This window comes from Strix aluco, chromosome 1 (genome assembly GCF_031877795.1).
Source record: "Strix aluco isolate bStrAlu1 chromosome 1, bStrAlu1.hap1, whole genome shotgun sequence".
Classification (NCBI taxonomy): Eukaryota; Metazoa; Chordata; class Aves; order Strigiformes; family Strigidae; genus Strix; species Strix aluco.
This window is the reverse complement of record NC_133931.1, coordinates 53,752,277-53,773,877: the sequence shown is the minus strand read 5'-3', so window position 1 is coordinate 53,773,877 and position 21,601 is coordinate 53,752,277. Positions and strand designations below refer to the sequence as shown.

At 37.0% G+C, this 21,601-nt stretch overlaps 1 protein-coding gene across 3 annotated transcripts in view; it reads right to left on the bottom strand.

Annotated features, from left to right (window-relative positions):
* Positions 1-7,692: 7,692 nt before the first annotated feature.
* Positions 7,693-21,601, bottom strand: part of SMCHD1 (structural maintenance of chromosomes flexible hinge domain containing 1) — an 89,466-nt gene continuing 75,557 nt past the window's right edge. The window contains exons 38-48 of one of the 3 annotated variants that reach the window (XM_074821312.1): positions 19,617-19,743; positions 19,320-19,439; positions 17,812-17,897; positions 16,637-16,759; positions 16,212-16,402; positions 15,335-15,444; positions 13,924-13,994; positions 12,099-12,270; positions 9,898-10,056; positions 9,089-9,206; positions 7,693-8,111 (exon numbers count right to left, since the gene is read on the bottom strand). In XM_074821312.1, the coding sequence (XP_074677413.1) occupies positions 7,997-8,111; positions 9,089-9,206; positions 9,898-10,056; positions 12,099-12,270; positions 13,924-13,994; positions 15,335-15,444; positions 16,212-16,402; positions 16,637-16,759; positions 17,812-17,897; positions 19,320-19,439; positions 19,617-19,743 (1,392 nt within the window). In that variant the 3' untranslated portion in view covers positions 7,693-7,996. Of the gene's footprint in view, positions 8,112-9,088; positions 9,207-9,897; positions 10,057-12,098; positions 12,271-13,923; positions 13,995-15,334; positions 15,445-16,211; positions 16,403-16,636; positions 16,760-17,811; positions 17,898-19,319; positions 19,440-19,616; positions 19,744-21,601 lie in introns of those variants that run through there. The other 2 variants (XR_012622898.1, XM_074821325.1) reach the window with 2 other exon arrangements.

The following is a 21,601-nucleotide window of genomic DNA, read 5'->3' as shown; positions in this document are numbered from 1 at the left end:
GAAATGAGAGCCCACTAAATGTCCTTCAAGCAACTAGCATGTAACATTTCTTTGCTAAAAAGAGTGAACATTGTATAGTTCAGGCAAAAATCCTTGGACTGTGTTATTAGATGAAAAAATCCACACCATCTTACATAACGTGTTCTTATGTAAGACTGTGAAACAAAATAGTTCTGGCATTGTAAAATATTTTCAATTTTGGCAAATTGAAGGAAGGGCTATTCTTTGTGGCCCATTTCTGTTGCAAACTACATGCGTGCTTGATTGTGTGCATACAAACAGGGCCTAACTATTGTAGTCATAAACAGCTAGCTGCTAGCATACTATAAAATAATTACCCAGAAAATAATTAGTGGGGATTTCTTTAGAGCCCTTATAAATACTCAGTCCTATAAAAACTAGTGAGAGTTTTAAGAACCCATTAACATACATTAAACATACAGTAAAAATTGTGGAATTAATATATTTGCAAATTGGAGGTGCTTGTTGTTTGCCTCTGATATCTGAAAATTTTCCTTAGTTTTATATATAGGATGGTTTAAAATAAAATTGTATTCAATTAATTTATGTGAACACATTTTTCATGTAAGTTTTGTTTGCTAAAGCTGAGACTGCTCTGTTCCTTGGAATCATTTTGTTGAAGACATGCAACACAGGCAGAGGTAGAGTATCTGTGCAGCTAAAGTACATCTAGGCAACACAATAGCTCTGTTGCAATTTTATGCATTTCCAGTCACAGTGGGCGTGGAAGAGCCTGTTTATGGAAATATAGAATAGCAATTATATGCACATACATATATATCTTTGTGTGTGCATGCACATACACATTTTTATGAAACAGAAATGATCCCTTTTGCTGAAGCCTGGGGACATGATCTGGTGTGACAGGAATGTCAAAATCACTGGATACACCCTTTCCAGCAACAAGCAGAACTGGAGGTTAATAGCTACTTTATACTGAAAGATACTGTTACTGCTACCACCAGTAAAATTTATTCCTAGAGGATAAACAGACTTAAAAAAGAAAATACTAAAACTAATTTAGACTTCTCCTATGCTTGACTGCATTCTGGCAGGTGAAAATGAATTGGCTGTAGATCTGACTTGCGGAAAACAGACTCTACAACTCAAATAGAGTTATAAAGCAGGTATGTTTACTCCGGTGCCGGGGTGCAAGGGGATTTCTCCACAAAGCTTGCACACCCACCGCACATTTTACCAAAAACTTATCAAGTGTGGATATACATATTCATTGGATTACATAACACAAACATACATATGCATGAGTAAGGCTGGGTTAGTTCGAAAGGCTTATGTCAACAGTTTATGTTATCTTTGCACCTGCGCATTCCCTCCTGGTGGTTGTCTTAGGGGATCTTTGGGAGGAAGGCTCGTAGTCTTTCTCACCTTGTTTTTTTCCCAGAGCATGCGCAGATTCTCTTAGCCAATTTCTTGAAGAACAAAAATGTTTTTCAGCCGGTTTACTCATGCTATCTTATTTAAGGGAACCAATGAAACTTCTACCATCCGTATATGTCTATCTTTACTCATTACCGAGGCCCAACTAGTTAGAGCACACCTGTTCCTCAAGGACAAAAACATGGTATTTTGTTGAACACTGCAGTTCTTGGTAGATTTTCACAGTAAACTGCTTTGTTTTGATGGACGGAGTATTCCTTGGTAAAATTCCACAGAACAGTCTGGGCAAGCAGGATTCTTAGCAATATTAAAAAATACTATAAGTAACACTATAACTTGGTAGAAGTAAGTAAATAAGTTGCTAAGCAGTTTTCTATAAGTAAATAAGTCTTTAAACAAGTAATCATTTCTCTGTATCAGATCTATTCTGTGATGGTTGCCTCACTGGGAACAATTATACTTGCTGTGCACTAAGGAAATGCAATCTGAACCAGCTTTGTTTCCTAAATATGAAAAAACTTGGGAGCAGAATTTATTGGTAGAAAATGTTCATGCATGAAGGCAGACAACATTTTAATGACAGTTCCTTACTAATGCTTTATTAAATGCCCATAAAATGATACCACCACAACTCCAGCCACATTCTATAATCATAAAAGTCTTTGATTAAGAACCCCTGTTCCACTGGCTGGGAAAAGAAATGAAAAAAAGACCTTTAAAAACAATGCTGACTCCTTTGCTGCTATCACATGGAAAAAAAAAAAAAAGAGAAGTACATTTGAGTCAGAAAACACAAACTGTAATAAAGGGGTATGAAGGTATCAGTAGAAAATGACTGTTAGAATTAACAACAAAAGGAAAGAAGCAAACTGACTCCTGGAATGGTATAATATTTGCCCGAACAATTAATATCAATTTTTAATGAATCTTTAAAAACCTGAGCAACGTCAAGTAAAATGGCATTCTTTGATTGAATCATAGAATAGTTTGGGTTGGAAGGGACCTTTAAAGGTCAATTAGTCCAACCCCCTCTGCAATAAGCAGGAACATCTTCAACTCAATCAGGTTTCTCAGAGCCCCATCCAGCCTGACCTTGAATGTTTCCAGGGATGGGGCATCTACCACCTCTCTGGGCACAACCTATTCCAGTGTTTCACCACCCTCATTGTAAAAAATTTCTTCCTTTTATCTAGTATGAATCTATCCTCTTTTTATCTAAAACCAGTACCCCTTGTCCTATCACAACAGGCCCTGCTAAAAAGTCTGTCCTCATCTTTCCTGTAGGCCCCCTTTAAGTATTGGAAAGCTGCAACAAGGTCTCCCCAGAGCCTTCTCTTCTCTGGGCTGAACAACCTCAACTCTCTTTCTTCATAGGAGAGGTGTTCCATGCCTCTGATCATTTTTTTGGCCCTCCTCTGGACCCACTCCAACAGGTCCATGTCTTTTCAGTGCTGAGGGCTCCAGAGCTGAACACAGTACTCTGGGTGGGGTCTCACAAGACCAGAGTAGAGGGGAGAATCACCTCCCTCAACCTGCTGGCCACACCTCTCCTGATGCAGCCTAGGATATGGTTGGCTTTCTGGGCTGCGAGCACATGTTGCTGGCTCATATCCAGCTTTTTTATCCACCAACACCCCCAAGTCTTTCTCTGCAGGGCTGCTCTCAGTCCCTTCATTCCCCAGACTGCATTGATATTGGGGGTTGCCCTGACCCATGTGCAGGACCTTTTATACGGGCCTGCTTCTCGAGCTTCTCCAGGTCCCTCTGGATGCCATCCCATCCCTCAGGAGTGTCAACCACACCACGTAGCTTGGTGTTGTCTGTAAACGTGCTGAGGGTGCACTCAATCCCACTGTCTCTATCACTGATGAAGGTATTAAGCAGTACTGGTCCCCGTACAGACCCCTGAGGGATATCACTCATCACTGATATCCATCTGGACATCAAGCCATTGACCACTACCCTCTGGATGCGACCATCCAGCCAACTACTCATCCACTGAACAGTCCATCCATCAAATCTGTATCTCCAATTTAGAGAGAAGGATGTTGTGTGGGACCACGTCAAAGGCCTTGCAGAAGTCCAGACAGATGACATCTGTAGCTCATCCCTTGCCCACTGATGCAGTCACTCCACCACAGAAGGCCACTAGGTTGGTCAGGCAGGACCTGCCCTTGGTGAAGATGTGCTGGCTGTCTCAAACCACCTCCCTGTCCTCCATGTGCCTTAGCACAGCTCCTAGGAGGATCTGTTCCATCACCTTCCCAGGCACAGAGGTAAGGCTGACAGGTGGTAGTTCCCAGGGTCCTCCTTTCTACCCTTTCTAAAAATGGGTGCAATGTTTCCCTTCTCCCAGTCACCAGGGACTTCACCTGACTGCCATGACTTTTCAAATACCATGGAGGACTGCTGTTCCTGTTATCACCAAACATGCCTTAGTAAGCTAGACCTGCTTTGAGTGCTCACAACTTGAGTTGTGCTTCATTCACCAGGGACAACTATGTTTCATTTCCCCCTCTCCCCTATACCAAACTGCTGGATCCCAGTTATCTAGAACCACACAGCAAAAGGGATGGAGGAGTAACTGCAAAATGTACCTGTAGACACTGCCTCTCTGAAAAAACACATTATACTTACCTCTCTTCCTATCATGAACAATTGACAGCATGGACCATTCGTCAGTGGTGACTGCAAATCTCTTGATCAGCTTAGTTGAAATGGAGTTCAGAATAGCAATATAAAACTAGCTTCATCAAATATGCATCTACTTTGGAGGCTTTAGAGCAAATTTAATAATTCTGCTGCTCAGATCTCACAAGGTGTCTCAACAGACATTTAGAATAGGTGCATTTTTCATCCAGGCTACTGATGTAGTGATAGCATAGCAACGTTGTCCAGCCATTCCCTGCCTCATTTACTGCTCTGTCTTCCTTTTTCTCCCCTTGGGCATCATCCTTTCCTCCTTCCCTCTCACCACTCTTTCCCTGAACTTGAGCCCTGGCTGACAATGGGACTCAGAGAGGCCCTGGAGGAGGCAGAAGGAAGTCACAGATGAAATACATGTGGCTAGAGAAGTACTGGAGAAGATGGTGATACTGGGATGGTAAAGTTGTGGAGCCGGGGCCATGGTACTGATGGTGGGGCTGTAACACCACAACAGCATGGTTTGGAAAGGATTGACTTGTCATGACCAACATCACTGGGCTTCACAGGGTATCCCCACTCACCTGACACAGGCAGTCTCTGTGTCCCTGCTTGCCTGAGGAAGAGCAGAAAGCATGGAAGCACGCACCAGCCTAGGGGAAGCAGAGCTTAATCACCAAGTCAAGCTATGGTCCTTTAGGGGTGGGTGAAAGAAAAAAAAAAAAGCCTTGCCATTGCTGTTTTCTTCTCTGCTGAAGGGAGGGAAATGGGGAAGAAGATGATAACAAGTATAGCTGCTGACACAAGCCCAGGCACAGGACTCACATTAGGTTTCCTCCCAATACACTTTTGCTAGAGGTTCCCTGTCCTACAAGAGAACTCAGCAGCTTACACCATAGAGATGCAGCTCCCTGTCTCTCCTTGTTGATGTGACAGGTGTTCCAATTTCTGTCCTCACTGATGAGCTCAGCATACGACATGATGATATTGGGATCTGATGAGGCAGGAAGCAATGAAAGCCACAAGCTGTGGAAAGGGCAAGGTCTCAGGTCTTTTGATGGGGAAAATCTCGTCTACCTTCTGAGCAGGAAAACTGCTGTGGGGGGCACAGAGCCTGCTGTGGGGAGTGGGGTCACCTGGCACAGCAATGGGCCTCCTGCTCAGCTTCCTGACATGGTAGTGACAGGCCCCTGTGCACAAGTGCTGCTGCAGATACCACCTCACACAGTGACAGCAGCACCATCCCAGTGTCTCTGGGAGTCTTTGCTGGAAAAAAAGGCAGAAGGTGAGGTCCTGTCTCCCTGGGCTGGAAGAGGTGCCAGCAGCCAAGAAGAAGCCAAGGGCACTCACAGCCAGCCCTGCTCTGCGGCTGGTGCCACCGGCTGCAGTACGGTCAGGGCCTGACCCGATGTGCCCGCAGACCGCTCCCCCATCCCACCACTGCCCGTCCTGCTGAGCGGCTGCTCCCTGTCCCTGCGGTGCAGCAGCAGCAGCAGCTACCCTTCCCCTCCCAGAGCTGCTTCCAGCCTCCATCAGAAACCACCTCCTTGTTCCCACGAGCTGGCGCAAGCCCCCCCCGCAAGAACCACTTCCTCTCACTTTTCCTGCACTGCTCTCCACCAGCCCCTCATGAAATCAGCGAGGACAACATACACGCCCTAGTTTTTAGTCCCTAGTTTGCTCTGTTATGGTATAAAGAATGGATAAAAAGTTGACACCTTCCAAGCTTGAGTGTTTTGTCAGGACCAAATAAGCTGCCCTAAACAGCTCTGCAAAGCAGTCACTTGCACTGTAATAACCTGCCATTGCTTTACTGAAAAATCCTGAAAATTCCCTGGTGAAATTTCTTGAAATCTCTGATAGCTATTGCACAACTCTGGAAACCATTCTTAATTTCCTGTTTGCTTCTTCCAGCAGGGAGGTACATCACATGATGCTGGCAGTGCCTATACTGACCACTGAAGGCAAGAGATGAAATTTCAGAAAGAGTAATTTCTGCTGAAATAGGTATTTAATCAAACAAAATTCAAGGTCATCCAGAGGTTGGAGGTTGAGGCTAGGCAGATGTCAAAATTAAAACAAAAGCATTTAAAAGAAATATTACTAAGTAACTTGGTGTGGTGGGACAATTTCTTACGTGGCAAACCCTCCATTGTGGCTGCCTGGTTCAAGTCTTGATGTCTAAATTTAGAGCTGAAAAAACAGGAAAAGGCCTGAGGCAGGGCTAGCATAGTTTTTGGCTGGTGTGACATGCTATACTTGAATGTATTTATTTTCTTCAAGAATAGGACAAATTGGTATCTAAAGTTATTCAGTCTATCTTTAAAATATGAGGTTTTGGAGAACCTTCCACCACAGAATGCACTGCTTAATTTCCCCTTAATTTGGAGATATTTTGTTTTAATAGAAATGTTAGAGAGACACTATGTGATTAGTATTCTGAAGTTTCTAGCAGGATGCCATTATGTCTTTTTAAGTTTAAAGTCCCTTTTCAGAAAAGCTGTATATAAAATGCTTGTTGCCGAGTGAGTATAAATCAGTAGATTTGATATCAACTTTCACTCCAAAGCAGAAATTCTTTGAGGCTGGTCCCCATCCTTGCACGCCTACATTCTTTATTTACATAACTTCAACTAATAGTTTTATACTGTCTCAAGTTTAGCTTTCTACTATTGCCCTATCTTTTTCATCCAACCAGACCTGTTTCCAGGTGCTCACTCTGACCCTGGCTGAAATTGTATCTTTACTCATGCCTGGTCCTTTTCTGCCCTGTGCATTACCAAAATCCTTGTGATGCAGATCACTAGAGGTGACCTTTGACCCTCCCCCCCCCTTTTTTTTTTGGGTCTCATTTACCCAATGAGACCAACTGACTACTTTCTCTAGCATTTTAAGACTCCCATTTCTTAAACCATGGAAAACTTAGTTTTCTTTAGGTATTTATGAAAGCCAACAGAATCTTTTTTTTTTTTTTTTTTTTTTTTTTTAAAAGCTGGAGACAGCCTTGTAAAGTAAAATTCTGTCCAGGTATCTACAGTTTCCCAACACAATTATTCTACTTTCATCTTAAGTCTCCATTTCCAACTCTTAAAATCCTTCTGTCATAAGTTATATTTTTGGTGTCAAGGGCCAATTTTTGATCTCCTTAAGCAGTGAGGTTTTTATGAGGGTTGTGGCAAAACAGATTTTGAGAAGTGGTTAGCATTGGTACAGTATTTTATCTCATTTGCACCCATGAAGTATCCCTACTCACCACTCTCTTAATCCATAAAATAGCCCCCCTGTAATCCTGTTACACCTTTCATACTCACAAGTTACTACTTTATTTTTTCCACTGGCACTGTCTGAAGGAGATATGAATTCCCATGTCAACACCCTGGGCATAGCCTTAGATACTGGCTTGTTGTTAACTGTCTAAAGACTCTACAAGCAGCTGTGGTTAAATCCCAGTATATCGCCGCTCAAACCCTCCCTTTTGAATTGCTATTAGCTCAACAGCTCATCCATCAAAGAAGAGCAGCCCAGAAGGTTCTCTTCCCCAAGACAGCCTGGGATGCTTTTAAAATTAAAATCTAATTTCATGGCACAATCTGTTGACTTAATTATTACAATCAATTATATTAGCAGTGCTTTGTATTGAAGCAATTTTATTGAAAAGATTGATTTTTTCATAAATAAAAAAGGATATATTTTAAACTTTTTTCACACATGAACATAAAAACTCTGAAAGCTTTTAGAAATGAAAATTAACTATACAAAAATTAGGCTATCAATGTTAAATACTTAAGTTTCTGTTACTACTAACTGAAATACATTTATATCTTCTATCAGTATAAAAATCTTCATAGTAATGAGTAATACAACATGAATATTTCCTTTAACTGAATGTATTCACATTTTCAATACATAGCTATTTCCAGCAAGTCTCATCAGTCTATGCCTTTCTCTTTCGTGGAGTTCCATTAAGTTCTGAAGCGGGTATTTGCAGCAGTTGCTGTTGCTGCTGCTGCTGTTGCTTCTTTGTGGGAGAGGAGATCCATTCTTCTGAGCTAAACAAAAACATAGCAGAGTAGCTTATAAACAAGCCCTTTTTTCTATATATGTATGTCTTTTTTATTTATATATATTTGCTGTAACAGATGCAAAAGCACAGAGCTCCCATTTGTGCACAGCTGATTATTCTTTGAATCATTTTGTTAAAATGGGGAATAGCATAAGACTAATACTAGTTTAAATACACAACCACTGAAGTTCTACATGTGGATAAAAGAATTAAAATAAACAGAAATAATAAAGAGACATAGTAATATAGTGAAAACTCATTCTGAGATTTACAGAACACAACTAAGATTTAAATAATCTCAAAAATATGACCATAGTTCAGCAAAGACAATGATGCAGTCAGGAGGAGACGTAAGAAATGATAAAATCAGTTCCATGTCATTTTAAAGATACAGACTTACAGATCTCCCTGATTGTTTTTCCTGTGTGTACAAATGCTTATTAGCCACAGGGGCAATGTAGAAGTAGATACACAGGTGAAGAGATAACTGTGTTAAATACTGTACCCCCTCAGATAGTTACTTAGAAAAATTAGGTAAGAATGATTCTTTCTCTGTTCTGTAAGAATAATTCTTTGTCTGTTCACCTGTCCAGTATTTGACATTGAACCTTAAGAGTTTACAGACCAAGTTGTCTCAATATTTTGGGCATATAACAGAGTTGAATATACCAGAAAATATGGGGAATGTGAATGCATAAAGATGCCAATCAGTCAGTTCATAAAGAGAAACAGAGTAAGAATTAGCAACAAAATCTTTATATCAAGCTTAAATGACAGCAGAAACTTTAGAGGAAATAAAAATTACCTTGAAAATCAGCCTTACGCAAACTCTACTCATTGTTGGTTATTGTACACAAATACAAAATGAAAAAAAAAAATCTCCCATGGAAAAAAAGCAAACTAGTTTTAGGTTTGAATTCAGGATATGGCAAAGTAATGACTAAATTAAGAATAGAGACTTACCTATACAATTTTTTTACTGTTTCTCTTCGCATTCTTTTGGGAGGGATGGGGGTGTCAGACATATCCAACAGTATAGGCTGAAGTAATGATTCAGTGACTTTATCTGATGGAGTCATACCTATGAAAAAGTTGCAAGTAAGAACAAATTAAAAAAAATATTGATCCTATTGGTTATAAATGGGCCCTGTAACAGTAGTGTTAAAACTCTGAAGTAAGGCTTTAGACATGTCATAAATTTTAGTTACCTTATGTCTGAAACTAAGTTCAAAGATGACAGGCAAAAACATTTGCTTTATTTCTAGTTGTCACAGAGTAAATGTTTTTTTAAATATATTTTGAAGTATCATAAATTATTTGAGATTGACTAAGAAATACTATCCTTGCAGAATTAGGGGTGTTTCTTTTTATAGTATAATGTTTTGATTGTGTTTCCCTAGCAAAAGCAATTCAGCTCTTCAGAGTCATTTCAAAAGGAATGTCAATGTTCTCTACCACTGGGCCAGCCTGACTATTAGTTATATAATCTCGTATTAGTGAGATCATACTTTCACGTTCACAAGACACTAACTGACCATTTTTGTTATTTGAACACATTACAGGGCAGTGCTGGTCTAGGCAATATCCACAGCATCATACTACATACAGTTTTTCTATTCTTTCCCTAAAATGAGACATCTCTAAGGTCTTAATTAATTTCCACAATCTTCCTTCATAGTTTGAACTTGTTAGTTTGTAAGAGTAGAATACATCTGGATGCAGTTAACAGTTCACCTCCTTTAGGACACCAAGAATACAATACAATAACCTACCCAATTTTTGTTCTATTAGCTTGAGGTTTTTCTCTTGTTCGGCAAGTTCTTGTTTTTTCTTTTGCATTTCTGGAGTGTTAAGTGACTGCAAATGTAAATCAAGGTCCTTATTCACTTTATCAAGTTTCACTACTGCTGCACGGTACTGCTGAAGAAGATCTAATTGAAGAATAAAATAATAAAACACAGACCAGTAAATAAGTGGTCATTTTGATTTAGAAGACTACAGATACAATCCAGACAACTTATAAGATTCACAAGAAAACATATCTTTCAAAAGCACTACTTAAAAAAACCCCACCCAAAGTTACAGTGGACCAGTGGCTGTTCTTAAAATACTGTAAAGACAAACTGGGAAAAAAAAAAAATAATTCACATCCGATATTTTGATTCCTCTTATCTTTGAGACCACCTTAGATCACAGTAAAGTACCAGTGAACTCTGAAAATGACATGGCAGACAGGTATTTATTTACACATCTTGTCGCTTGTGTGCTCCAAGCTGAATTCTCTACCTTTGATGCTGTTAAATGTGCTTGCAGTATGTTTTGCTTTTAGTGCTACACAGCTGAAGCTTGTATTACTGACTTGAATTCTAGTCCACCTTGTGGAACAAGAGAACATTTACCGAGTTTCACTTTTTCCCACCTATGGAAATTTAAACAAGGAAACAGCAGTAGACTCAGCTAAACAAGGGCATATTTTGCTGACAATCGTTGTTCCTCTTAACATATGAGATGAAGAATTTTTTTTTGTCCAGGCATTGAATAAATATGTCTGGTAATAAAGAAAGGGTTCAAGCATGTTAGCCCAGGCTCATTCATTTTACTTTGTGGTGAATATGAGGTAGCTTGCACAAAGCTTAACTGAACAGTAAATTACATTCCATCTGCCACAGGGTGAAAGCGTTCACATAGATAGTTACTGCAGGCTGGCAGAAGGCACTGTAAATTCTTAGTATGGTTTATTTTAGAAGTACCTTGTCAGTGTAATCACAGTTTAAGTAACTACTATCTTTTATGCTACAAACACAGAAGTGCGGCAAGCCAGAACTAATGTTAAGGCTGAAATTTAGTTCAAAAGAAGTCTTGTGTAATAAGTGCTGTCCTTTATATGGAATTTCACTATTATTTTCCTTTAAATGTCTAGTAGCTATCCAAGTGCAATTAAAACATGCCCTTTTCTTCTACCATAATTGTTCCTGTACTAAATTATAGACAATTGCAATTTAATTCACATTGGGTAATAACTGAATTCAACAATTGAAAATGTGATGATAGACAAATATAAAGTGTGTTAAAACCAGCATATTTCAGTGTGTAGCTGAAATGCTTACTGTATTTTTCCTACATGTAATGTATTTTTACTGAAATGCCTAGGAAAGACATTTTTAGTCTTTTTTCTCCCTCAACTGGTCAATGTTAAGTAGTTTGCTCATATATAAGGCTACTCCAATAAGTACACGTGTTCTCTCTCTCGCTCTCCCTCCACCCCTCTTCATTGCACATTTCTAGGAATACTGTAATGGAAAAACTTCAAGTCTTTTTCAAAACTTTTGAAAATTAAGTATTTAAGAACAACCTTATTTGAGAATAAGACTTTTCGATGTTTTACAAATCATGTTACATGTCAGAAGCTGCCATCTTTTAATTTATAACCTTTATTCTGAAAGGAAGAATCCAAGCACATAATGAAATGTAAGCGATCCCACAGGAAATCTAAAGTATCTTCTTGTTACAGAAATAATGTAGATAATGTTGTGCATGACTCTGATGGGGACAGGAATTTTTCTACTACTGCTTCATAGAGCTTACTTGCACAGTAAGAAATTCTAAATTGATGCATGGTGTTTCTGGAGGAGAAAGACCTGAAACTTGTTTTTTAAGGACGCTGGAATTCAATCAGCTCAAGCTTCTCCTGCATGCTGTTTGAATGATTACCACTGCTTATACTCTTTCTTTAATAAGACTAAGAAAAAGGGGGAATATCTGACAATTATTATTTATTCTTTCAGGAAATTTAATAGTTATAAACTCTTAAGAAAAGGGAAATTCATAAATAGGACATTGTACAGGTCATATTTCTCAAAATAACTTCATGCTAAATTGAAGTTTTTCTTTCTATTTTACATAAGAGAATAACCAATGTAGGCAAGCAATACAATTTTGTAAGTTCTGTATTTTCATTACTTCATTAACCCACCTATCTGTCCAGATAAAGTAGAGTAAAGTTTTGGCATGGGTGCTCCAAATACCATTCCTCTGAGTTTGTCCATTGGAGGAGCTTTATTCTGGAGGCCTCCAAATTTTCCATTGCTGCGAATCCTGTCTCCTTCCCTAGTCAGCAAAGTAGGGCAATGTGTAATTTTTACAACCTACACAGGTATAAAAAGTGATACTAAATTAGTAACTTCATGGAAAATCTAAGTTTTCAGCAATGCTGTTGCGATCTTTCAACTACAATGCAGCTTGTTCTCTAATGAGAACATATTTTATGAAATTACATCTCATGACTTTTGCTTCCAAGTAATAGAATGCATATATTGATGTTGATATTTATAAAGACTATTTTTTTTTTTGTGTGTCCTTCGATTTTAACAGAACTCTGGAGGCAGTATTTAGATCTGTACTGGAAAAAAGCTAATTGTCAACTTATACTATGAAGTCATGGCAATAAACATTAGTGTTGATAAAAAATGTGAGCATTTGCTCAATTATTTGATGAAGATGGCTTTATATTTTTTTCAAATGCACAAGATTTAAAGCATCTGAATTCCAAGAGATTTACTTCTTATAATGTATCCAATAGAACTTCCATATAGTGGATGAAATTTACCTGTGGTGGGTGACTGAAACAAATGGGGTGACAGACTAACCAAGTGAAATGACCCAGGCCTCATTTTGAGAAATGACCACATATAGTAACTCCTTTTCCTGAACAGACACAGATGGTCAGTCTCCTGACACTGATTAACAACTGAGATCTGACTTTCCTGTCTCTTCTGTTTGATTTTGCAGTAAAAATATATATACTCTTCGATGAAAGAAGTACATACAGTCTTTACAGTTGAAAAATGGTAGCTATCTGTTCATGTGATGGACACTGAGATGGTTATACCACACGATGAAAATTAAAATATTAACGACAATCATCTGTTTTTTACTCTATCTGTATTTCTGAGACACTCTTTGGAAACATTCAAGACAGTCTTTCTTCCCAGGTTACCAGCTAGTGGTAGCCAGCAAAAAGGGAATGGAATCACAGAGTAAAAGAGCTGGTCAGGCCCAGAGCACAGAGCGGGAAATCTGTGCTGCACTGACTGTGAAAGATCAAAACAGGCAACCAATTTTAGATGTCACCACAGTTTCCATATTAACTTGATGTTCTCTTAAGAACAACCCTACAGTACAATTTTGTATACTTCTGGAGAGGAAAAAAAAAAAGAATATCCTGCTCCAAGAGCTTAATGTTTAATCAGTACAGTTCTATGTTCTTATGCTGAATCATTATTTCAATTTTAGCAAACTCATAAGCTGAAACAGAAAGTGCCTAGTGTCAGGACTTCCTCAGAGACTTCTGTCTCCTAAAATGTGTCCCATTAAACCTAAATAAAATGGGTCAGAAAAAGATCTAGTAAGTTTCAGATCCACTAAAATAACTAAAATCTTTGTGAAATGTCCTCATGTGTGTCAGACTCCCGTGTTTTATTATACATACAGGGACTAGGAAAGTACTGAAAAGCTTGCATTTAACAATAACAGCAAAATTAAAAATGTGTATCTTTAAAAACACGGTCCTGTACTTCACAGCAACATTCACATAATGGAATTTGTTGAATGGAGGTAATTTTGTCAGTGCCAATATTAAAGATTTCATTCACTGTTAAGTGCATCAAGACCTACAGTCAAGCAGACTTACAGCTAAAGCAGCATTAAACTTAGCAATTATTCTAAGTTTGTAATGTATTAAATATGTAGCTATGCAATACATTTGTTTTAAAAAAACCCCAAGAATTATTGAAACATACCTCTTTTCTGTAATGGTTGGCAGCATCCAAGTTATCTATAATGATAGTGTCACCCAAGAGCATCCCAAACACTGAAAAATGTAATTTTTTGAACCATGAACTTTTTCCGCAACAAAATAACTTGAGTTTTGAAAAATCAATTCTTGATTATGAGGCATTATTATTACAGCTTTTCAGATAAGTGCAAGGAAAATAGCATGTGGATGATCTTTTTTCAATGAAATTTTATTCTGAGATTGAGAAAAATATTCAATCTTCTGTTTTCATCAAATAATTCATAAAGAAAAAAATTTAGTATGTTTAATTGCCTTATGGCATAATTTACTGTATTTTCCACCAAAGTACTCCCTTGGTATCTTACATTTACACTTATGAAGACCACATAAGAAAATCCAAAGTTTTAGGAAATTATATAAATTATTTTTCTAAGTCCTCCTTGAATTGTGTTCTCAGTTCCCTAATATGTTTCCTAACATTCAGTGGGTTATCGAAGAAAAAAACATTCACAGACTGATGATCCAACTGAGTTGAAGACTTTTCTTCTGCTAAAAACAGACTGTTCTATACAAAGTCTAACTTGATGTGGCCCTGCACAAGGTGTGCCAAGCAAGGGGTTTTTTTTAAATTACCCCAAGGGACACAAAGAAGAATTTATAGTTAAAGCCTCTGACAATATCTAACTTTCTGAAAATAAACCGGCTAGAAATTGTTTGTTATTAACACTAGAGAGGTATATTGTGATACTGGGAATTGTGAAGTAAAATGAAAAACTTATTGAACTAATTACAGATTCCAACTCTCCATTTAAATGAGTAGGTCTACTTAAGAAAAAAAAGTGTAGGAAAAAGTAGGTATCGTTGCGTTGTTAGAAAGAGCAAGAGGATGATGGTTCCCTAAACTGAAGTTTACATAAAAATGGAAAGCTTCTTCTTACTCTACCTATTTAAAGCATAATATATATAGTCATTTACAGTTCGGTCTGATGTACATAAACCTATGCATTACACATTTTTGAGAGGAACAGGACTGGAAAAACAGCCTGACAAAAGCAGTAACTTCTGCAATATGAAAATATAAAACTAGTATCATGATTGTCAGTTTCTGCTCACAGGAGCTTGGGAATAAGATAATGCTGCAGTAATTAAAACACCTAAAAACTTCAAGTATATATAGTAGAGAAAAAAGAAGACAATAAGCAGAAGACAGTGGTCACTGCTGAAATTTTCACAACTGTTGTTTGCAAATACTTTATGCTAATGTCATCCTCTTTATACCAGCAGACCTCACGAGGAAAGAACACTGGTATTTGCAAATGTCTCATTAGATTACTGAATGGATTATGATTTGTGATGTTTCTGTATTTAATTTATTAAAAAGAAATGTTACGAACAATTTCTTTAATATAATTTACCTGTTTGACAATGCTCTACATTGTCTGGAAATGTTAACAGATCTCTGGCAAACACAGGATTTCCAATAGGTCTGAAGAAGATTTTTCCGTTTCTTAGGTGAGGTAACGGTCTAGTTAAAGAAAGCAGAGAATGAGGGAGAAAAGAAGAGAAAAAAGTCATTTGTACTTAGTTCATTATTGCTGCTGACAATCCAGTCAGAAATCTCAAACTGAATTGAATGCATCTTAACACTTCCACATTAGGCACAAAGCGAGCCCAACGTTATCTGAAATGCCAGTATTAAAGATGCTCTGTAAAACACTAATTTGTAATGAGACATATAGCCAACAAATTCATATGACTATTTTTATGGACAAGTTTTAATACACTATTTTATTAAAACTGAGATTTTGGACCTTATAAATATATCTGCACATCAGATCTTTTCTAAAAGGCATTCTTTATGATTTTAGCAGTTATCTTCATAAGCAAATTATTTTCAGGCATGGAATTATATTTTCCTTTATCTTCCAGGAAACCAAAACTGCAGAATGAATTTCTATTACTACAGATGATTTTAGGGAATGTACTCCAAAATTGGATTTTTAAAAAAGTCAGAATTTGATTTGAAGCACTAGAAAACATATAGAAGTGAAGAAAAAATGGTAGACTGTCTTCTCTTTTTAATAGAAACACCCTATAAAGAACAATGCACAGCACTTAAAGATATAAAGCTACAATTTCAGCTAACATTAAGTGACATTACTGTTCCTATAATTATGAAGCCAGAAATTTTATAGTTCAAATCTTTAATAGAAGTTTAAAAACCAAATTAGACAAAAAAAAAGTTGAAGTAGTATGTAATACAAGTGCAGAAGTTTCATTTTTTTTCTCTACCTGTTCCAATCAGGCAGTGTCTTCTTGTAAATAGAATCAAGAGGTAACACTTGTTGTCGGCCTTGAGTTTCATCAAAAATAGAACGAGCGGCTTCAGTAGTCAGCGTGACTACGCAGTCCATGTCGCTTGCCAAATGCCAAGAGATGACTTTTGCTGCTTCATTGTCCTCAATTTGAGCTAAATGTGCAATCTGTACCACAGAAGTTAGAACAGTCAAAATAGAAGTCGAGACCTCCTCCCCTTTTCATACTTATCACAATCATCCTGCAGCTTCAATCAGACATTTAATTCCCCTGTTGAGAACGCTACCTTCTTTATAATACCCCTCAGAAATTACTTGCATATTTGGTTAGCTAATTTTCCACCAGTACCACTTACTGGAACTAACAAAACTCATTTGAAGGCTCTTTGAGAGAAAACTCACCTTGCCTAAAATATCCTGGTTGCCTTTTGGATAGTTTGGGAGAGTACAAGTTCGCCTTGGCTGTTTCATTACTCCTTCTTGATCCAACATCTTTTGTTTTATAAGAGAATCCACATACTGAAGCTGAGAATTAAAATTTAAAGTTAGCAAGCACATACCATTGGGCTGAGCTGCAGAAGTAGTTACTTTACCTGTTGTCAATCAAGTTCCTAACAAAAAACATTAACAATCTGAAACAGACACTTGATATCTAGGGGACCACTGCATATAATCTCAGAGGACAGCAAAAAGAGGCACACTGCAGTTGTGACTATGAACTTTTTTATCACCTTTTTTTTTAAAGACTTCAGGGAGCTTTTCACAAAGAGCTACCAGAGCTTAATTAGAGCTAAAACTGAAGAAAGTTTAAATCAGCTGGAAGAGCCAACCACAAATATATAAAAAGAAATCAAAAAGAAGGGAACTATGTCCAGGGCCGAAAAATTTAGCCAGCAGGGGGATCTTGGGTATCATGATTGCAGAATGTGTAAAATTTAATTCTAGTGATTTGTGATTAATGACTGTAACACTTGTTTTTATTTGATCTAAAGAAAACTAATTGTTTACTTTTTTTTTTCCAAGATGTAAGTAGTTTGGAAACTTTCTTTAAAAAGTTCCTTTAAAATATAATTGTATCTTCATGAGAAATTAGCTATGGGGTACATTGCCCTGAATCCTTCAAACTTACTTTTACATCAGCTTTGGCAGTAACATATGAAACTCTCTAATTCTCTGAAAAGAAGTGTTCTCCTTTGGTCTACTTACTCCAGAATACATCCAGTGTATATTGACCAGCCTGAAAAAACCCATTATGAAAACTAGCAGTACCAGTAACACAACTGGTAACCTTAGCAGAAAGACCAAACCAAGATCAGGATATAAAAGAGAAGGTTTCTTAATTCTCTCGCAGTTTCTTTAAGAGATAGTCACATTAGCAGAACAGTAAAAAAAAAAAAAAATTAAGTTTGGTATTGATCCACAAAATTTCCTCATGGTATAAATTTTCAGGGTTTTGGTAACAGGTGCTTGTGTATATGTCAGTGTGATTCAACAATGTTATATAATGATATCAATTTCATATTAAGATTAGATTTATTTTTAAGATGTTATGGAGTTTAGTAAGAAATAAGCCATACTGTGTTTGTCTGTGGTAATTCAATTTGGTGTTTTTTCAGTTCATTCTTCAGGTGAGTTTCTCTTGTTTCAGCTTCTTTAACCTGACCTGAAACCAATAAAATTAACAGAGAGTAAAGAAATATTAAAAAGCAATGGAACACTTCTCACAGAATTTCTTAAAACTTTCAGAATTATGCCACCCACAGCTGATCCTATCTCCTTCTTAATTTCAGCACAGAATATCAGGATTTGTCCACAAAGATCTTGTGATCTGTCCAGCTTCTAAGCAATTTCAGCAGCTGCCATCTCCTTCAGCTTCAGGAAGCCACAGTGCAGTCCTTAGATCAGCTTGTGAATGTAAGCCCTTTTTTCTTTTCATCCTCAATTATCCTTCCAAACGGTTCTCCAACAGGCAAAATGGCAAGAGGGAAGGGAAGAGTGGTAGCTGGCACTGCCCTCTTTTGTCTTTTATATGGGACACCACTTTCCAGACACTATTTCCTCAACTCTCATATCTGAGCTGAAGCAATTTTGAAAACAAATGACTGAACAAGTGAGTTGCTTTCCAGTCTCTCTATTCGAACAGGTTTATATTTGGAAATGTTATTTAAGCATGATGTTGTGCTCTGACTTACTCCTAGAAATGTGCAAAAATCTGCAAATACAAAACCAAAACTTTTTGCCTTTCACACTGGAATTCGGGAATTTGCATCCATAACAGAAACATGCAGTAAGCAAGTAATAAAAACATACCCCTGTACTAAAATTACAGGAAACAGCAGTATCTTCTAATTCCAGCATGCTTTATTTACATTTAGTGATTACTTAAAAAAAAAAAAAAAATTAAAAATGTATCTATTAAAACAAACCTCCTGATCAACAGACAGGATAATTTAAAGAAAAGAATAATGCAAAGAAAACATTTCCTTCATCTCTCCTATTCCCATAAACCACCGCCCTCACACTGCTCTGCTGTTTAACACACTTTATAAAGGATTACATTTGCTGAAGAACAGAGATAAACAATGAATAGCTACACAATACTTTTGAATAATGTGAATAATGTACATAGGGTCAAATGTGGGGGGAAAAAGTAACGTTTTGAAAATATAAGACTAACTTTTTGAAGGAGGATTATCTGTAGTTCATTCCCTAAAACTGTTTTTAGGCAACTGTTGAATTTCCAGATGGATGAGCATTCACACGTTCATTGCAAAGATGGAAGTGCAAGGCAGTCATGGAAAAAAAAAAAAAATCAGACCACCGACTTCAATGTTTTATTCCTCTTTTTGACAGTTCTGACATAAGATGTTCTACCTCAAATCAAGACCCTTTATAGGTAGATCCATCCAAATAACTAGATGCTTCCCTGCTAATGCAAAGATATACTCCCTTCTGCTCCCCTCTAATTACTGTATCTCATGATTTCAATATTGAATTTTCTCCCCCTCTCTATATTCTCAAAGTTATTAAAGGAAAAAAAAGTTTAATTCCCAGGAAATTTTTTTATATATTTGATTGAACTTACATTTCATTTCAGTTACAAGCTGATTAGTAGTATCAAACCAATTTCTGTAAACACCTATGGACTGAGATAATTGGTCTCTCTCCCTTGTAAGTGTTGCCATCTGTTGCTGTTTCTTGAAATCTACAGAAATAAATACATATATTTTTAGAAGAAAATACAGTAACATACTTAGTTGTTACATACTTCAAACATCAGTAAAAACCTATTAAGCTATTACACAGTTCTGAAGAAGTATTACGGACCTAAGAACAGTTGGTTCTAAGGAAATGCGAGCATTTTAGAGTAATTGAGACATACCATTGTAAAACATAAATGACAAACGATATGGTTCCAAAGGTTTTTTCAAAGCTGGCAGATCTGGCTCAAATACAAGGATATATTCAGTGCTATCTCTTCCAGGACTGTTTTCAGCCAGCACTAGATTCTAATAAAACAAACAAACAAACATACATAAGTTTATATTCACATTTGAGATAATACACAAAGTAAAATAAACATTCTTCAAATACTAAATTTTATAAGTTACCTAACACGATGTCTATACAGTATCACTATAGTTTTAAGTATCAGCTTAGAAATGCCTTTTACACCTAATAAAAAGAAGTAAAAGACAAAGATTTAGCAGTAACTATTTTATTATTTAAGAATTAAGATTGTCATTTTACCTGTTTAAAGTCTTACTATTTCTGGCTATATATTTAAGAGACATATGCTCAGAAAAAATATACTCTGCACTGTCCCATAAGCAAGATTTCCTTGGATGTACTTCATTCAGCATGTGAACAAATGCAAACGGAACATTAAAAAGAAAGACCCAAAGCATAAACACAGAGAAGGAAAAATAAACTATTCCCAGTGCTGAGTTAAAGTTACTGCTGTTACCATGGAAGTAGACAGCAGGTCCCAAATGAATGAACAATATATATCCAAACACGAACATGAACATCCCATTTCTTATCAATTCCTTATTGAAAAGACAAACTAAATCCTTCACCTTTCTTTACAAACACAGGAAATATAAAACCATAAAAAATGGTAAACAGAAATAAAATTAGTATAGGTAATATCTAAATGTGCTGTTACTTTGGGAAAGGTATCATGCATAAAATGAAAAATGCTTATAATAAAACTCATACTGTTTCCACCTTTAACATGTAGAAATTGCTACTCAACTGGCCAAATCAAGAGAGGTGGTTGCAGCCTAAAAGAAGAGATAGATATATAACCTTCAAAGATAGTCTTCATGGCTTTCAAAAATATTGCAGCTACATATTTAATCAGGAGAAGTCTGTAGTGGAAATATATTTTCCTTAGAAAATTTATACTAATAAAAATCTAAACATTTTCCTTCATTAAACAACTTTAGTATTCCTGAATCTCAGTGTAAGGGTAAACATGTCAGATTATCAGCTTCATTACATTGATGCTAATTGCACATAATTATATTTATGAACAAGATGGAACAATTTAAAGATACTTCAAAAAACACTAGTGTGTCCCCTCCCCATTACTAGTCATATGAAAAGTACATTGCATCACAACCAACAAATCCTTTCCATATTGGCTTTGTGAGTTGTCTGAAGTCACAGAACTCAGTATAAACTGAAAACTGCCTGAAGAGGCAAAGAGGTACAGGATTCACTGAAACAGAATTACTCCTGATGGAAGACTAGGGAACACAAGTAACTGTCAAGAGCAGTAGGATTTTATCAGATCACAGTGATGAGAAAGCAGAACGCAACCCACCTGCCCACCAACAAACCAGGAATATATAAGTAGAAAGAAAAAGAATCTGCTTAGAAAAAATCCAAAACAAGCCAAACAAAAAAAAACCCACCCCGAAAACATCCCCCCCACCCCCATTACATAGGTTGTTAGCTTAGCCACTGAAGCAAGACAGGAGTATTTACATCACAATGGCTCAACAGCAGGTTATTAGTACATGGAGATAAAAAAAAGTTACTTCTGCATTAGTGAGTAGTCTGAGAAATTATCCAGTAACTTTATCTGAACTATGAGAGTCCAATCTATGGGGTTATTATTCCCCTCAACAGTATGTTTTAAACATCTGTTCAAATTTCTACCACAGGTGTAAATGCAAGATTTGCAGAGAAAAGTGCTACTGTGTTAGACGAGTGGTTACAGCTGACCCCTTACCTATACTTTTGCCCTTTTTCCCACCCCACCTGCCCAAGAAAAATGTGTTCACAAACCAATTAATTTATTACTCCTGAAACATGGTTGGGGAACAAGAGAAACTCGGAGTGCACCATAAATCAATC